This window comes from Salvelinus namaycush, chromosome 5 (assembly GCF_016432855.1).
Source record: "Salvelinus namaycush isolate Seneca chromosome 5, SaNama_1.0, whole genome shotgun sequence".
NCBI lineage: Eukaryota > Metazoa > Chordata > Actinopteri > Salmoniformes > Salmonidae > Salvelinus > Salvelinus namaycush.
Genome location: NC_052311.1, coordinates 41,561,391 through 41,578,282, shown reverse-complemented (window position 1 = coordinate 41,578,282; position 16,892 = coordinate 41,561,391). Strand labels below are relative to the sequence as shown.

The following is a 16,892-nucleotide window of genomic DNA, read 5'->3' as shown; positions in this document are numbered from 1 at the left end:
ACTACCACTGCCCTGTGACCAGTCTGATAGAGGGAGAGTTTAGGAGGAGGCCGAGGTAGAGATGGAGATGGAGGGAGGGGTTGTATGTGGGTGGGGGCACTGCGAAGTAGGGAGGGGCGGTTCTGTTGACAGAACAGAAGTGTTTTACAGATGTTGCACAGAGAGAGAGAGAGAGAGAGGGAGGGAGGGAGGGAGAGAGAGAGAGAGAGAGAGAGAGAACGTAACGATTTGCGGTTCAGTCCTACGGCACTCTCTGACTTGAAAAGTTTGGCATGCCACATATGTGGCTGTCTCCCGATCCAGCGAAGGTGAAGGAGAGAGAAGAGGGGGAAATGGCTGCTTTTACTCTTTTTGTTTCGTCTTGTTTCATCTATTTTAAAAGAGTAGGAGGGTCTGCTTAATTGCTGCTTCTGCAGATGACAAACAGACAGAGGGTGAAAGTGAGGTGAATCGAAAGAGAATGTCAACGGGATTGAGACGAGTAAGAGTAGGAAAGAGAGGGAGATGAAGACAGATGGGGAAAGAAAATGAGAGTGCGAGAGCAATAGAGAAAAAGAGAAAGAGAGAGAGAGAGAATCCTGAAAAACATGTTTACTTGTGGAGGGTTGACGTCTAAGGTTTCCCCTCTTGGAGGGAGTCCCAGTGCGGGGGCGGGCGAGATTCCCTCTTGGTTCCCCAGATGTAATATGAGGAATGAGCATTCCCTATCATCTCTCTCTCTTTCTCTCTCTCTTCCCATCTCACAGCCTGACGAGCATATCAGTTCCATGGCACATCATGATCACCTGCACATAGCATTACACGGTCATATAGGCGTGCTCGTCACCCTACCGAAATATCACAGTTGTCTATTTACTCACTTCATCTTTCTCTTCTGTCTTAATTTCTCTCACTTCTGCCTGAACTCAAAATAAAGACATCGGTCTGTGATCTTTTTCAATGTCTGCCCTTCTCTTTTCCTCACTATTAATATTGCTTTTTGGAAATAGATACATGGTGACTTCCATCCTCCTAAGCTCTCTCCCAACCCCAGCTCCACCCTTCCTCACGAGTGATAGCAGGCCAAGCATGACTGGGATCTTTTCTTCTCTTTTTGCGTTGTGAAAAAGAACACTTTGGGAGAACAATTTGGTGTGGAGACCACATCTTATTACTTGGGTCTTTAGTTATACTAGTACAGCTGCCCAATGGCCATAACATATTTAGTGTGTGTTACTTCACACATATCTCACAGTCCTTGTGAAATTAGGACCACAAACAGAATGATATAGTCAGCCAGTGCCATAGACATCAGGGCAGTGCCACAGACACACACTGGCACAACTGTATTGCCAGCCAACACTGCATGGTAGTGCCACAGATAAAACTATATTGCCAGCCAGCATGGCAGTGCCATACACACACAGACACTGGCAGTGACACAGACACACAAAGGCTGAATTTTGTCATTTCTATTTCTGACAGCCACTAACGAGTCATAGGCTGTAAGAAAATGTGCTGTGGTTTGGGCCTGATTGTATAAACAGAGCACAAGAGCATCTGTTCGTGAAGGTGTGGCATGAAATCCCGGAGAGACCCAAAGAATGTGAGAGAACTGCTACAGCTACAGATTCCCGGCAGCTGTTGCAGATCCCTGGGCTTTTATTGCATGACAGGGAGGCCTCGACACCACAACACACTCTCAAGATGAAACGAACAAAAAGCGTTTATGAAGCAGAGGTAAAGCTGCAATATGTCACTTTTTTTGGCCGATCCGACCAAATTCACGTAGAAATTGGAGTTATGGGTCTGTCACTCTCATCGAAAGCAAGTCTAAGAAGCAGCGGATCTGTTCTATGTGCGCTATTTCTATGCTTCCCGTTCGCAAGTTTAGTTTTTGCAATTATATTGTGTGTGGTTATGTAGTGTTTCATATTTTCTGTTGTCCTTTTTTTTATAGATGGACACCACCTATGGGAGACAGAAGCCAAAGTTGACAAGGACTCCTTCAAGTCTGTAAGTATTCCACAGTGTTTTCAGTAAAACACAGTACTGAATAGGTTGTAGTCTTGTTGTTAAGATTGAAAGTGTAAATTGAGTCAGTCATACATTCCATGTATCTTTCTCTTCCATTATATTACCCACCTCTCTCTCGCTCACTCTCTCTCTCTCTCTCTTTTTCTCCCCCCTCTCTCCCCCTGTATTTCCTTCCCTCACCTCCCTCACTTCCCCTTACTCACTTTGCTGATGTAACCTTTGCTAAGACATTACCAAGGAGAGAGATTAGTCGTGTTGATTAGTCCATGCAATCCTGAATGGAATTTTCACACATTTTTCTCTCTCACGGTAAACAGAGTGATTGCACCTAGAGTATCTTGCTTCATCATCAACAAGCACCCCTCAATAAGCACACACGTTCACACGTGCACGCAAACACACACACGTGTGCACTCGTGCACACACACACCGCCACCTTCTCTCTACTACTCTAGGTCATATTCATTAGGGCACACCATAGCAAACCATTTTGTAATGGAAAACGAAAAAGGATGTTTCTCATTGGACAAGTTTAGGTAGTCCCTCCCAGTTTCAGTGCATTTTCTTCAGTTTGTTGCCTAATGAATACTGATGCAAGCCCAGTTGCCCTACCAAACACCTCATTCAGCGTAGCCAGACATTTAGTTCACTGTTCAACTTCTGGTTCAGGGAGGAGGAGCGCTTAAACACTTTGTCTGAGCTCGGCCTTCCGCTTGAGGCCTGGCCAAGAGTGGATTATTCCCCTCCCTTTTTACCTGCTGTTTTCACGGGAGAAGTAATGAGAAAATAAACCAGTGCACCTTTCTACTGATGCCCAGTCACACATTTAGGCCTACATTCTGTTCATAAAAACAAGGCAAAGGGGATTCGTCAGAGGGGACGGTAAATGTTGTACGTGTCCCAGAGAAGCTACATGTGCTTCTGGAGTTAATTAAGAAGTACTTATGGCGAGGAGAGACTCGTAAGGTCTGTGAGAGTGTGTGTTTGCCTGTGTGTGTCTGTGTCTTCGGGTGCACATTAGGGTGTGTGATGACAATGTGTTTCAAATCATCCATGCCCCCTCCCTTTCTCTTCTCTTTCATCAGCTGGGTCTCACCATCCCTATGTCTCCCTGTAAACGAACTGCTGTCATTGACAATTGCAGGGGTCTAGGGTAAATCATCGCCCATGGAACATGTGTCAAAATACGGCGGCATTTCAATGATGATGTTTTTGTTGTCGTTTGTTTTCACGTTCAGGTGACTGGCTTTGTTGCATCAGGAGTGTTGAATACGGCCTCCTCCTCTCTGATGCTTCAATGTTTAATTGGCCTTAAGGGCTGGCTGATGTTAAGGCTAGTCCCACATGTTGGGAAATTACAGTGAAGGGTTGGGTTAGGTAGGTGAAGGACAAATAGTACAGTGTGCTTATTTGGCGTACCGACAAACAAGCCACAGTGTTGCTGACCTTTTCTCCCCTGCTGCCACCGGCCACCGTTAGGTCACCCATGCTCTGCCTGCCATATGTTTTCATTATTCCTGTTTGGATCGCTCTGCTCACTGGGTGGGAGGATGGGAGGAGAGGGGGATGGAGGGGGTGTTAGGTCATCGACACCTGTGTCTCTGCTGTCTTTGACCCCGTCAGTCCGGGGCAGACCTGGCCTATAAACAGACTCACAGACACGTAGACAGACCCCACAAAATATGCTGAGCAACAGGGAATGGCTTCCTGTTCTGCTCCACCACCCCATATGGCCTGAGCTGGCCCCCAGAGAGAGAGAGAGAGAGAGAGAGAGAGAGAGAGAGAGAGAGAGAGACAGACAGACTCTAGACAGGCAGACACTCAGTCATGTCCCAATGGCGCCTTTGTCATGCACCTCAATCCCTGCTCTGCAGCCTCCAAAGTTCACGTCCGTCCAGGATTACGGAGGTTTCACCCTGGGCCTGGAGCAACACGCTGGTCAGGGGCTGTGAAAACAAGGCCAAAGGCCCACATCTCTCCCCTGTAGTAGTCCAGGGATAGGGTTCAAACCCCTGGCCCTCAGGGCTTCAGACAGACACAAACAGGGGCGCGGTGCACACTCTGGGGTTCCTGCTGAGCCCATCCAGATTGGGCCGAAGACCCAGCTCAGAAAGCTTGTTCAGAACACTCCTCCAGGGTTCCCCCGAAAGCAAAACAAGCATACATACCTGCTAATTAACCTCTAATTCCTCCCAAACCCGGATCCGGGAGCACCCCCATCAGTAAAAAATTAGACTAGCATAGCCTAGCATAGCGTCACAAGTAAATACTAGCATCTAAATATCATTAAATCACAAGTCCAAGACACCAGATGAAAGATACACATCTTGTGAATCCAGCCATCATTTCTGATTTTTAAAATGTTTTACAGGGAAGACACAATATGTAAATCTATTAGCTAACCACGTTAGCAAAAGACACCACTTTTTTTACTCCACCAGTTTTTTACTCCATCAGTAGCTATCACAAATTCGACCAAATAAAGATATAAATAGCCACTAACCAAGAAACAACTTCATCAGATGACAGTCTGATAACATATTTATTGTATAGCATATGTTTTGTTAGAAAAATGTGCATATTTCAGGTATAAATCATAGTTTACCATTGCAGCCACCATCACAACTCTCACCAAAGCGACTAGAATAACTACAGAGAGCAACGTGTATTACCTAATTACTCATCATAAAACATTTCTTAAAAATACACAGCGTACAGCAAATGAAAGACACAGATCTTGTGAATCCAGACAATATTTCAGATTTTCTAAGTGTTTTACAGCGAAAACACAATATAGCGTTATATTAGCTTACCACAATAGCAAACATCACAACAGCATTGATTCAAGCTAAAAATAGCGATAACGTATAAACCACCAAAATATATTAATTTTTTCACTAACCTTCTCAGAATTCTTCAGATGACAGTCCTATAACATCATATTACACAATGCATATAGAGTTTGTTCGAAAATGTGCATATTTAGCGGCACAAATCGTGGTTATACAATGTGATTAGTGGCCAAAACTTCAAGCAATCTGTCCGGCGCCATCTTGGAGAGGCACCTAATCTAATCGAAAACTATTCATAAACTTGACTAAAAAATACAGATTGGACAGCAAATGAAAGATAAATTAGTTCTTAATGCAATCGCTGTGTTAGATTTTTTAAATTAACGTTACTGCGCAATACAGCGTGCGCTAAAGCGAGACCGCACCATAATTCATGGCGGAATTATTATTTGACATTTGTCAACATAAGTACGAATTAACAGCATAAAGACTGCTTACTATTAGCTGAGCTTCCATCAGAATCTTGGGCAAGGTGTCCTTTCTCCAGAACAATCGTCTTTTGGTTTAAAGATGTCCTCTTGTCCTGTCGAAATAGCCGCTAACGTTAGCCACCCACTGGAGAGGTGTCCAACTCGTGAAAGCGCATCACAAAGAAATCCAGGAAAATCGCAATAAACTGATATAAACTGCTATAAATCGGTTTAAATTAACTACCTTATGATGTCTTTAACACCTATAACGAATAAAAACATGACCGGAGATATAGAACTGCTAAAACGAAAGCGTTTGCAGGACGCCATTGTGATGTCCTCTTGCGCCAGATGTCCCGTTGAAAAGAATGGTACTTCCGTTCCATGATCATTTATAGTGGCCCAGATTGCGCAATCCACTCCATTCAAATTCTCCCCGCTTACTGACATCTAGAGGAAGACGTATGCAGTGCATGTAGCCCGATGGCTTACATGGGGACTTATAAACTGACCTCAGAACAGGGACCTCAATTTCTGAAATCTCACTCCCTGACAGGAAATGTGCTGCAGAATGAGTTCTGTTTCACTCAGAGAAATAATTCAAACGGTTTTAGAAACTAGAGAGTGTTTTCTATCCAATAGTAATAATAATATGCATATTGTACGAGCAAGAATTGAGTACGAGGCAGTTTAATTTGGGAACGAATTTATTACAAAGTGCAAATAGCACCCCCTATTGCCAAGAGGTTTTAATGAGTTGACACTTAGTACAGTTGGAGTTCTGTTTGTGTCTTAGAAGAGCATTGAAAGGGGTTGTAGGCCTAAGCTAGTGATGGAAGTTCAAACTGAAATCTTCACCATGCCGTCTTAGTCTGATTTCATAATGTTTAGGTAATGCATGTTTTTTTGACAGCTTTTTGAAAATCTGCTCCGCACACACAAATATACTGTGCGTCTGGAGGGTTCGTACTGTGCGTGTATCCATTCTGTGCTGTTTCTGTGTGTTGTAGACGGCGCTGGTGGTGGAGATCCCTCCCTACAGGAACCAGAGAATATCCAGCCCAGTGCAGGTCAACTTCTACGTCTGCAATGGCAAGAGAAAGAGGAGCCAATACCAGCGCTTCACCTATCTCTCACCAAATGGTAACCCCACAAACCTTCAGGTTTACCTCCTCACTTGCACGTGGTTTGGGGGGTTTATGTTTCCTACTAGTGTTGCTTGATAAATTATAAAGGGGTCATACATGCTCATGCATTACACCGGCAATGTTACCCAATTGTACCTTTCAGTGTTTCCTCCGAAATCATTTCCGCTCCACAAAAACACACGCAATCTGTTGTAGCTTCGGTAGTGCTTGACACCGCTGCATCACCGGCTCTGTTGAGCGAGGGCAGAAGTGAAGCAGAAGATGTGAGTTGTGTTTATTTGGTTGCGAGCTTGCGTTCTCCGGCGATGAGGTGTGAAGGGTTGACTGACAGAGCCTCTGGGCAATGTTGACGTTAAATGTCAGAAGTCAATCGCTGGACCGTCGAGCTCACACACAACTCACGGGAACATCCATCACACACAACTCACGTTTTGCGCTACACACTCACGTGCCCCCTGGTCTCCACATTTATAGTTGGCTTGACACATTGGAATGTGAAGAAGTTATTGGGATTAGGAGTCATTTCACAGTCTTACATCACCAACTAAATACCTTTCATTCTGGGCTCAGAGTAAATTGGCCAAATCCAAGTTTCATGCATAGACACTTTGATATTGATTGAAATCCATTGATGCTGCTAGAAACAACATTGTTAATTATTCACAGCTTGCTGCGTCTCTCTCTCTCTCACACTTTGACCAATTGCATCTTCAAGTCACTTTCACAGAGCGTCAACATGGTCCAATTAACAGATGAATGGGGTGTGCTCTCTGTTACGATGCCAAGTAAACTAAATTGCAGTGGGGACCACACAAGCAGGGGCAGTGTCTTTATGACGGAACATAATGTACCACTAGAGTCACAGTCAAAGGCACTTGCTGTGGTTCACCAGATCTTCTTATTTCTTATTTTGATATTTATTAATCTATTATAAACTGGGTGGGTTGAGCCCTGAATGCTGATTGGCTGAAAGCTGTGTTATACCACAGGTATTACCAAGAAAATCATTTTTACTGTTTTAATTTCATTTGGTAACACTTTTCTAATAGCAATAAGGTATTATAAACTTAGCCGTGGTATATTGGCTGTATACCACACCTCCTCGGGCCTTAACACTTAAATATAATTTATTCAACACAATAGTCAACAAGCAATAATAAACAACTCAGACAATGCTGACAATGCTTGAATCCATGTCTGTCTGCCCATGGGTGAAGTGTCTGGGAGAAGTGGCCTCTACTGTATATGACTTCAGCAAACAGTGCCGTTTCAACTGTGCTGAGGTCAAAGAGAAGCCCTAATTATATCTGTCCAAGATAAGATGCAGGATGTCATGAAAGCAAACAGATCTCTAAGTCACAATGAGGATAATTATAACAGAGATATATAAATAGCAAAGGAGCGGAAAACCTGGTTGTTTGCTTTTGAGGCTTTCACTGTGTGAGAGTGTTTGAACACTGTGGCCAGGTAAGGGGGGGGGGGGGGGGGGGGGTGTGTGTATGTGTTACATAGAGGTCGTTCTCATCACTTCCTCCTTCACCCATCTGAGTGGGGCTTCCGGTGCTCTGGCCCACTTTAATCACAGTTGTGGTCGTCAATTATGCTTTCTAAAAATAACTTTTCGTTCACGCTCGGGTGTGTGCTCGTCTCTGTGCTCATCTAGAAACCGCCACTTAAAATAGCCCCGCTTGTTTGAAAAAGTGAAAGGACGAAACAAACGATCTGCGGTCCTCCGATCGCTATTGAAAACAGCGTGTATTTTCCACTGTAGTCACGTGATGTTCTCTGCTCATTCATGTCAAAACGTTCTCAGACAAGTGTGTGAAAAGGTTTATTGAACGTGTTGACAAGGCCAAAGCTTTCACTGTCGAACCTCAAACCTGTACGGAGCAGCTAAATGCCCAAGTAAGGAAACAAGAGATAGTATGTATTTGAATCGTTTCCTCTCCATCCTCTAAATAGCTCAGTCATATCTCACGGGAGAGGCATTGTTTCTGTCATGTAAACATCATCTGATTCGTATCTCCCCTTTAGTTTAGTCACGCCTCAGAGCTAGTACGGATATTATTATCAGATGCAGTCTGGAGGATTGGAAACGATTGAGTCTTTGCCATGTTTGACAGGTGAAGATAAGCTTGAATGACAAGGCTGTCGTAGGCCTGTTTTGTCCTACACAAGCAAGAAAGGAGTAGCGGATTTGAACCTTTACTTTTTACCAGATGTTATCGGTAATATTCTTCCCGAATTTCACACAGGGAGTTTTTCCAAATTAGCATTTTGCATGGTAATAATGCCGTTGCATATTGATGCCAAACAATAGAATGTAGATTGTCTTATGAAACATGTAGTTTTTATTTGTCTTTGTGTTTCTCAAAATGCTATTCATTGTCCTCGCTTTCCTTCACAATGTCACGTTAGTCCAATGAATTTGATGACTAAAGCTTAGTAAGCTTGTCCGGAAAGTGCATTGTCATGAGTTACAATTTCAGAGGAGAAAGATCCAAGAATCTAAGCAATATGTCACTCTGAAGTTACTCTTTTTTTGTAGACTCTAAAATGAGCTGTTGGCAGCAGTTCTGGTTTGTATAAATCACCACATATCCGATGTTGCGACGAACATACAGCACAAGTGTCCTTGTCTACCTCCCAGTGTGTGTGAGTGAGCGTTACTTTTCTTTTCCGAGCTCATTTCCAATCATTCTTGCGTCGAGTAAAGACGTGACACGCCGCCCTTTTCTTCTCTTTAAAGAAGAAACCGTTTCACGGAACCACATAAAACAACAAACGCCGAAAGTGCTGGCGCTGACGAAAGCCCGACCAAAGTCAGCTCTCGGAATGCCTTTCATTTCACAAGCCGTTTGGAGGTTCCTCGTGTAGATCGGGTTCTATTATTAACACCAACGGGGGCTGCTGCTGATTCCTGGCCGTAGGTTTGTGGTCTGAGACGTGGGAGGGAGGAGAGAGAGAGAGGGTTATGTTCGGAAGAAACAAGAGAGACACAATACATGAAAACTTAACGAACCGCACGCCGTGAACTTCTCCCCAAAGATGTGTCATTCTAACCAAACTGGAGACTGAGACGTTTCCTTGTTTCCAAGTTAGGGCAGTAGTTAGGGCAGTGACAGACACACACACACACACGTAAACACGCGCAGACACACTCACACGCACCTTTACATGGCCTACGTAGACTAGGACACCAGCCGTCAGCCCGATTGCGACCACAGTGGGACGTGGTGAATTAGACACCTGCGAGTTGATGACTACCACCATGAAGCACCACCTGGTCGCTAAAACTAGGGCCTAGTCAGGTCACATGGTCAGGAGAAACTCAGAACCCTAGGTATAATGCATTGTGCACACTCTTTCCACAGTGCAATCAAACCAGCTCTTTTATGGAGACAGTAGATCATCCACTCCATAGTTCCACTCTGAGAGCAGAGCAGCCAATCGTAATGAGAATCAGAGTGCATCCCAGAAAACCCTCTTGCCCGGCTGTCTCTTCCCTTCACACGACAACTTACCGGGCCTAGGCCCTCTGTGCTCAACACCCTTCAAACCCGTCCTCGAACCCTCACCCCCATCCCTGGGAGGAAACCAGTTCCTAATAAATACTCCGATCAGGCCTGATCACATTAATGCGAGCAGACAGACACAGACAGGCAGAGATGTGGAGAATAACATGTGGGCCATAACCCGCAGGTTGGGAGGAAATAGAAGCCAGCTGGGGATGGGACTCACAGGGTGAATCTGCTTTCATGGAACTGGGAAGGGGGAGGGTGTGTGTTTGGAGGGGGGGACACACACAGATAGCTGGAAGGAGTGGTCAGAGAGACGGGGGGAGACATATTGAGGAATGATCGGTTAGAGTGGGGGAGACAAATAGAGCTGGATGGAGGAGAGGCGAGCTCGAAGGATCCCTCAAAGGATCTCATTCTGCAGATACTGTAAGAGAGGGGGAATGTGTGACATAGCGTCTGAGTCTCAGGGAAAGTGGGAGACGGTGGGAGACTATGACGCTTTACAGAATAAATCAGATTGCTAAGTATTCTATGTATTGCTATGTATGTAGGGTTTAGACTTTTGGGACTATTCCATTGGTTCCATTGCAATAGGCAAGCTCAATCAAATGCAGCTAAAGTATAGAGAACAGAAAAAAATACTAGACCTAGCGTAAACCCAGGTCTGTACTATGGAGAACCTGTTACAAGGCCTAGTATGATATTCCCTAGTAAGTGTATGGAGGTGTCATCCTGGGACTTTCTTAAGGATACAGACCTTACCTAGGGAGCCTCTGAGACAGATGGACCGGCCCCGTGGCTCTGACAAGACTGACGTAAATGAGCTTCCCACTGGGTAATCACACCAGCTCATCTCTCCCCAAAGGAGACTGGGGGTGTGAAAGTTAATCTCTCAGTTACATCCTGTCCCAACAATAATAACATCATAACATCACGATAGGGCTGGTTTTCGTCTAATCAAAACACTCATTTATTCAGACAATGGAAGTAGAAGTGCTTATTAGTATTATTACGCCTTCATCAGGATTGACTTATTCTTACTTTGTTAGTAAAAAGTAACTATTATAAGAAATACACTTATGATGGCCTATTTGTAGGCTGAATAGAGTGTCAGAAGACATTTAGTAGGCTGAATAGGTTGTCATAAGACATTTAGTAGGCTGAATAGAGTGTCAGAAGACATTTAGTAGGCTGAATAGAGTGTCAGAAGAAATTTAGTAGGCTGAATAGAGTGTCAGAAGACATTTAGTAGGCTGAATAGAGTGTCAGAAGACATTTAGTAGGCTGAATAGAGTGTCAGAAGACATTTAGTAGGCTGAATAGTGTCAGAAGACATTTAGTAGGCTGAATAGAGTGTCAGAAGACATTTAGTAGGCTGAAGAGAGTGTCAGAAGACGTTTAGAGTGATTCAGACTTTGCCAAAACACTTATGATTGGCATCAAACACTAACCGCACCCATTAACACGTTTCACTGTGTGCAGAAATAGCAACAGACAGTGCATGTATTGTGACTCAGAAGCTTTTTGTTATTCATCTGGGTGTCTTAATTCAAGCCTACAGTAGTTGTGCCACAGTACTCGTGGCAGAATCGGAGCATGTGGGGGTTTATAAAGGGTTTTCTTTCATCTTTTCCTTAGGGTTTGGCGCTTTGTGTGTGTGTGTGCGTGTGTGTGCGTGTGCAACTGGAGGATATGTTTACATATTTAATAAATAGTGCACACGTCATGGTCAGTCTCCGAAAGATGAAAACTGATCTTGATCACACAGCCAGGAAACCTACTGTACGATGACTGTCAGTCCAAACTAATCAGGAAATGGCGGAAACATCTCCCAAATGGACTCTGAGTGAGTTGGAAGACGGCGGCACGAGCAAGTGGGGTCATAGCACTCTCCTCCTGCATTAGCTGAAGTCAGAGCTCCTGAAACCGCAGGCATACCATACTCTCTTAAGGAGCACGGACCACCCCAATCAAATCATCCTTTTTCTCTCTCTCTCTTTTTGTCCTGAGAGCAACAATTGCTTTTGGAGTATGGAAGAGGCCTAGGGGTCTCGGGCTCCTGCAGCAGCAGCCCAGACGCTTTAAAGCACTTTTTCATAGGATATCAGAGCTGAAGGAGAGTCCAAAGAAAATAGCGCCGTTTCATGATTAGAGCCAGCTGTGGCTTTCTGCTCTGATGACTCATCTATTTTTTTTTTGGGGGGGGGGGGGGGTTCTGAGCTGGCGTTTGAGAGGCCAAGCCAATGACACAGTGTCTCTTTTAATCGCTGGTTGTTTGTTTTTTGTTTTTGGAGGGTATCCTACCCACAATCCATCTCACTACACCGACTCCTTTACTCATACACTCAGTTGCTCGTTCAGCCACGTGGACCTACCTCACGTTTCTAATCTGTCTTTTTTCTCTCTCTCTCTCTCTCTCTCTCTCTCTCTCTCTCTCTCTCTCTCTCTCTCTCTCTCTCTCTCCCTCTCTTTTTCCAGTCCCGATAATAAAGACAGAACCGAATGATGAGTATGAGCCTCTGGGGGCTCAGGGGCTGTCTGTTCATTCCAAGCTCTACTATGGCCAACCCAGGCTCACTCCTATCGTACCTGTGGGGGATGCTGACACATGCCTGGTTGGGGTTTATTCTCCCTGCCCGCCTTGCCATGGCAGCATTAGCAGCATGCCCGCCTCCTCCCCCAGGTCCAGCCCAACACTGCACGACCTGTCCCCCGTGTCTTACCCCAAGTGCCTCTCCACCAGCCCTACGCACGCCCACAATGGCCCCTTGGCGTCCGCCATCCAAGAGACGCCAGGGCTGTGCCCAGCGCCGCTGGTCTGCCCTTCCTCACCCGACCAAGCTCCACAGGGCATGCTTCACTCCCAGGGCAACAGCCCGCATCACCTTGGTAACCCTAGTCCCCATGGCTTCCACCCGCTCTACCACAACAGCAGCCCCTCCACCTCCCCAGGGTCCCACCCCTCCACTCCAGGGGGGGCAGCAGAGAGCCCGTTCGCCCAGGCACCAGATTACAGCCCCACCCAGGGACAGAGCCAGACTCAGGCCAGAAGCAGCCCTCCCAGCCTGCTGCCGGTGGACGCCAGCCCCCGCTCCCTAGCCGTCACCGTCAAGCGGGAACCCCAGGATCTGGACCAGATGTACCTGGACGATGGTGAGTCACAAGAACAAGGTTTATCTACCTAGACCTGTCAATCAAAGCTCTCCATTTAGTGACATCACATCATCATTGTCATTATCACATTGGTGTTGTTTTTCCTTATGAAAACACAGGGTCATAAAAAACACGATTCTCATTTCTCTCTAGAACGTTCCATTTACAGTGCACATGACGTTAACTTTACACCTTTGCTTATCTACACACCCACACCCACCCACACCCTTTCCCCCACATCTCCCTCTTTCCTGGCGAATTGCAGCGCTATCAACCATGGGTTTACGTCAGATTTGTTCATTTTAGACATTACAGATCCTTTTTGTTTTCGCAACTACCGTGTATGTTGTCTGAGTTAGTAACAGCTTTATTTTAACAGTCAATTGGGCCTTGATGGGATTTCGAAACAATCTGTCAAAACATCAGAAGCAGCGAGGTCAGGCAGGGAGCAAGAGAACAAAAACAGTGGCGCACGCGTGCCGGACCCGACTGTTGACACAAGGAATAATGAAGGAAGCAAAACAATAGGTAGGGGTTTCCTGAGCTGCAACGCTTTTTCCCCCCCTCGGTGCGAGGGATGTCAGCAGGCAGGAGGCGCTTTGTTTTCCCGTGTTTTCCCTGCGGAGGGTGTAGTGTTGGAGCTGACGTCATCGAGGGACGCTGGGGAGGCTGGGGGGGGGGGGGGGGGGGGTTACCAAAGCCCCACTGGATGTGAGGGGAATGGGGGAACACAGCATTTGTGTGTAGACCCCCTATTAACTCTCCATGTGCCCCCCCTCCTCATAATCGTCCCTCCCTCTGGTCACTCCCAGCCTGTTATGGCCCTGTCGGGGTTGCTCATCACATTATTGTTATGCTCTGATTGTGCGGTATGCAGCATACGTGGCGGTATGCCAGAAGAGATAAAGTCCCCTTGCATCCAAACAGAGTGAACAAGGCGAGTCCCCGCTCAACTCAGGAACATCCCTCTTCCTGTGCACCTTTTGTTTCACTCCCACTGTAAACAGCAGTAGACCTACAGCACTGTGTGTGTACATTCGTGTGTGTGTGTGTGTGTGTGTGTGTGTGTGTGTGTGTGTGTGTGTGTGTGTGTGTGTGTGTGTGTGTGTGTGTGTGTGTGTGTGTGTGTGTGTGTGTGTGTGTGTGTGTGTGTGTTTGCATGCGTGCGAGCCAAGGGAGCACAGGGGTGATGGGCATTGGGGGCCGAGGGGTTTAGTAGCAGTGCTGTAATTGAGTTGAAACGTGGTTGTCAGCAAATCTGTCCAGCCTGATGAGTCCCCGTTAGTCCTCACCTCGTAAACAGACAATAGCGAGAAGTGAGGACGTCTGTCTGTTATCAACTCCATAAAATGAGCACAACACTCAAATAGGACATTCTACAAGTCTTTGTCACTTCACACATCCAGAGCTAGCATTTATCTTCTGACTCCGCGCCAGCTCCTGGCATATTTCCCCTTACTGTACATTGAAACAAGAGAACACTGGCGCTAAGTCCAAAGGAAATACGATTAGCATTGTCATGAACATGTCTAATTCCTTTTCAAACTTCTCAGTAGTTATGGGCAGGAAAAGGAGCCAGAGTATGAGAATTAATCAAATAAGAGTGAAACTCAAGCTTTATTTTGCGCTAGGTAAAAGGTTGTTAGGGGGTCATTTTACGCCATCATTTGTACAGTGTGGAAATATTCAACATTTGCCCTCTGCTAAAGTTATAACCCTTAAGTAGTAACCATGTCTTCATAATCCACCACCGCCAACACCACCCCATCCACTGTCACTTTAGCGGAGCCCATATCTCTGGACCAAGTGACCAAATGTTATTGGGCCTGTGAATACAGATGCATTAGAGACTCACAGGAATGCGTATTGATTGGCAGAGGCCTACCAAGGCGTCCCTGGTAAAACCTTGGCCCGCTGCAATCTCGCCTCATCTAATGTCTTGAATGAGCATCTGTGGTGGGCTAACTGTGCTCCTGGAGTACCGGTAAGTGTGTGGTGGTAACAGCATACTCCAAAGGCATCTGCACGCTGTACCGGTCAGGTCCACCGGCCCCATTCCGGACAATTCCAGACCCCTCAAATGAGCCTGAGATAAAAAAAAAAATTAGAGCTGGGAGAAGTCGGTGAGTGGCGAGCTCCCTTTCCACAGTCATTACCTTCCGTTATTATCATATGTTAGCGAGTTGCTCCATTAGAGGGGCGACGGTAGGGGATGACCTCACCAGGCGGTTGGGCGGGCGGTGGTGATTTAGCATTAGCCGCGTAGCATAGAGTCCCAGCCTGGCCGGTTTGGAGCCAGTGATTTGAGCTCTGCAGCGGGACGACACTTGAGCTTCCCCAGAGTGGAGCGCCTCCCACGCTCAGGCCTCGGGCTCTCATCAGCCAGAGGAAATATCTCTCACTGGCCTTCGGCTCGCACGGCTAACCCAGCCCCCGAGACATCACTCAACCTATCAACGGGCTGAGCTACTGTACCGCAAGGAGCTCTATTGTCAGTGTGGGGTAGATATGTAGGAGATCTAGAGGGGGAGGGGATGACAAGTTGAACATAAGCCCCTCTAACTGCCCTTCAACCCCCTAACCCACTACCCTCTCCCAACTAGCACCATTTCATCCACTACTTCTGTGATGGAGCATTGGAGCCTCGAGGCTAGCTAACTGCAGGACATTACGCACTGTCAGTCTGTAAAAGGGTGCCCCAAGGCTTTTTGGGTAATGTCCAGGAGCTGCGATTGTATTGAAATTGATGAATGATCTGTTGGCTTGTGCTGGGGATGTATTTAGAACTGCTGGCCTGCGGCTGCCATTGGTTCGCTGCAGCAGGGGTCTGTCTGTCTCACGATAGCCAGAAGAGTTGAGTGAGCGAATAAACCTGGACCAAGGTCCATGGATTGATGCTTAGGGGGAATGGAAGCAAGATGTATGTTAAAGTGAATTTTCAAAAGCTAGCCCTAGAGGTCTTTGTATTGTTTCTGGCCCATTGTCATACGCCAAACGCAATATATACATATCTAATGTGAGGTTTACATTAAACAGAAGTTTCTCAAGTAAAAAAAATACCTTTCACGTTGAGTCATACCCTCGCTCCCTCTAATCCGGGGCGATTTACAATACATATGGCATTGAGCACAATGTCATGCAAACGACATCAATAAAAACAATAGAAGTTACGAAGAATGAGGAGGGCAGTATATTTACGCTTGCCTTGTTAGCCTGGCTAATTAGCCCATAAAACAGGGGTCTGTGATGACGCCACGTTTTGTCACACGTCCTAGCCGAGCTGCAGTTGCGGTGACATCATTACCCCCTCCCGTCACACGCACACACATAGCCGCTTTGATCCTAGACTTGGCTGCTGTTTACACATCAGATTTGAAGGCTTTGAGCCACATTACGCACCCCCAGTCCTCAATCCAGGGTGCTTATGAAGGCCTCTTTGTGCCTGTGTGTGTGTGTGTGTGTGTGTGTGTGTGTGTGTGTGTGTGTGTGTGTGTGTGTGTGTGTGTGTGTGTGTGTGTGTGTGTGTGTGTGTGTGTGTGTGTGTGTGTGTGTGTGTGTGTGTGTTTGCGTGCGTGCGTGTGTGTGCGTGTGTAATGCAGTCATAGTATGCTGGCCTGGACATCTGTCTGATCCAGCGAGGCTGCCGCTGTGTGTCTTCTCTCATTAGCTTCTGGTGTGATGGGTGATATAATGAAGCGCAGCTGAACTAGCACAGGGCTAACGCTAATCAGCCAGCCAGACTCTTACCATCTGGTTACAGCTGAATACAGAGGGGCCTTATTCACCCACATG

General features: G+C 46.2%; 1 protein-coding gene across 1 annotated transcript in view; it reads left to right on the top strand.

Annotated features, from left to right (window-relative positions):
• Positions 1 to 16,892, top strand: part of LOC120047116 (nuclear factor of activated T-cells, cytoplasmic 1-like) — a 62,926-nt gene that overhangs the window by 30,129 nt on the left and 15,905 nt on the right. The window contains exons 7-9 of the mRNA XM_038992654.1: positions 1,940 to 1,995; positions 6,289 to 6,421; positions 12,426 to 13,100. Coding sequence (XP_038848582.1) covers positions 1,940 to 1,995; positions 6,289 to 6,421; positions 12,426 to 13,100 — 864 coding nt within the window. The remainder of the gene's footprint in view (positions 1 to 1,939; positions 1,996 to 6,288; positions 6,422 to 12,425; positions 13,101 to 16,892) is intronic.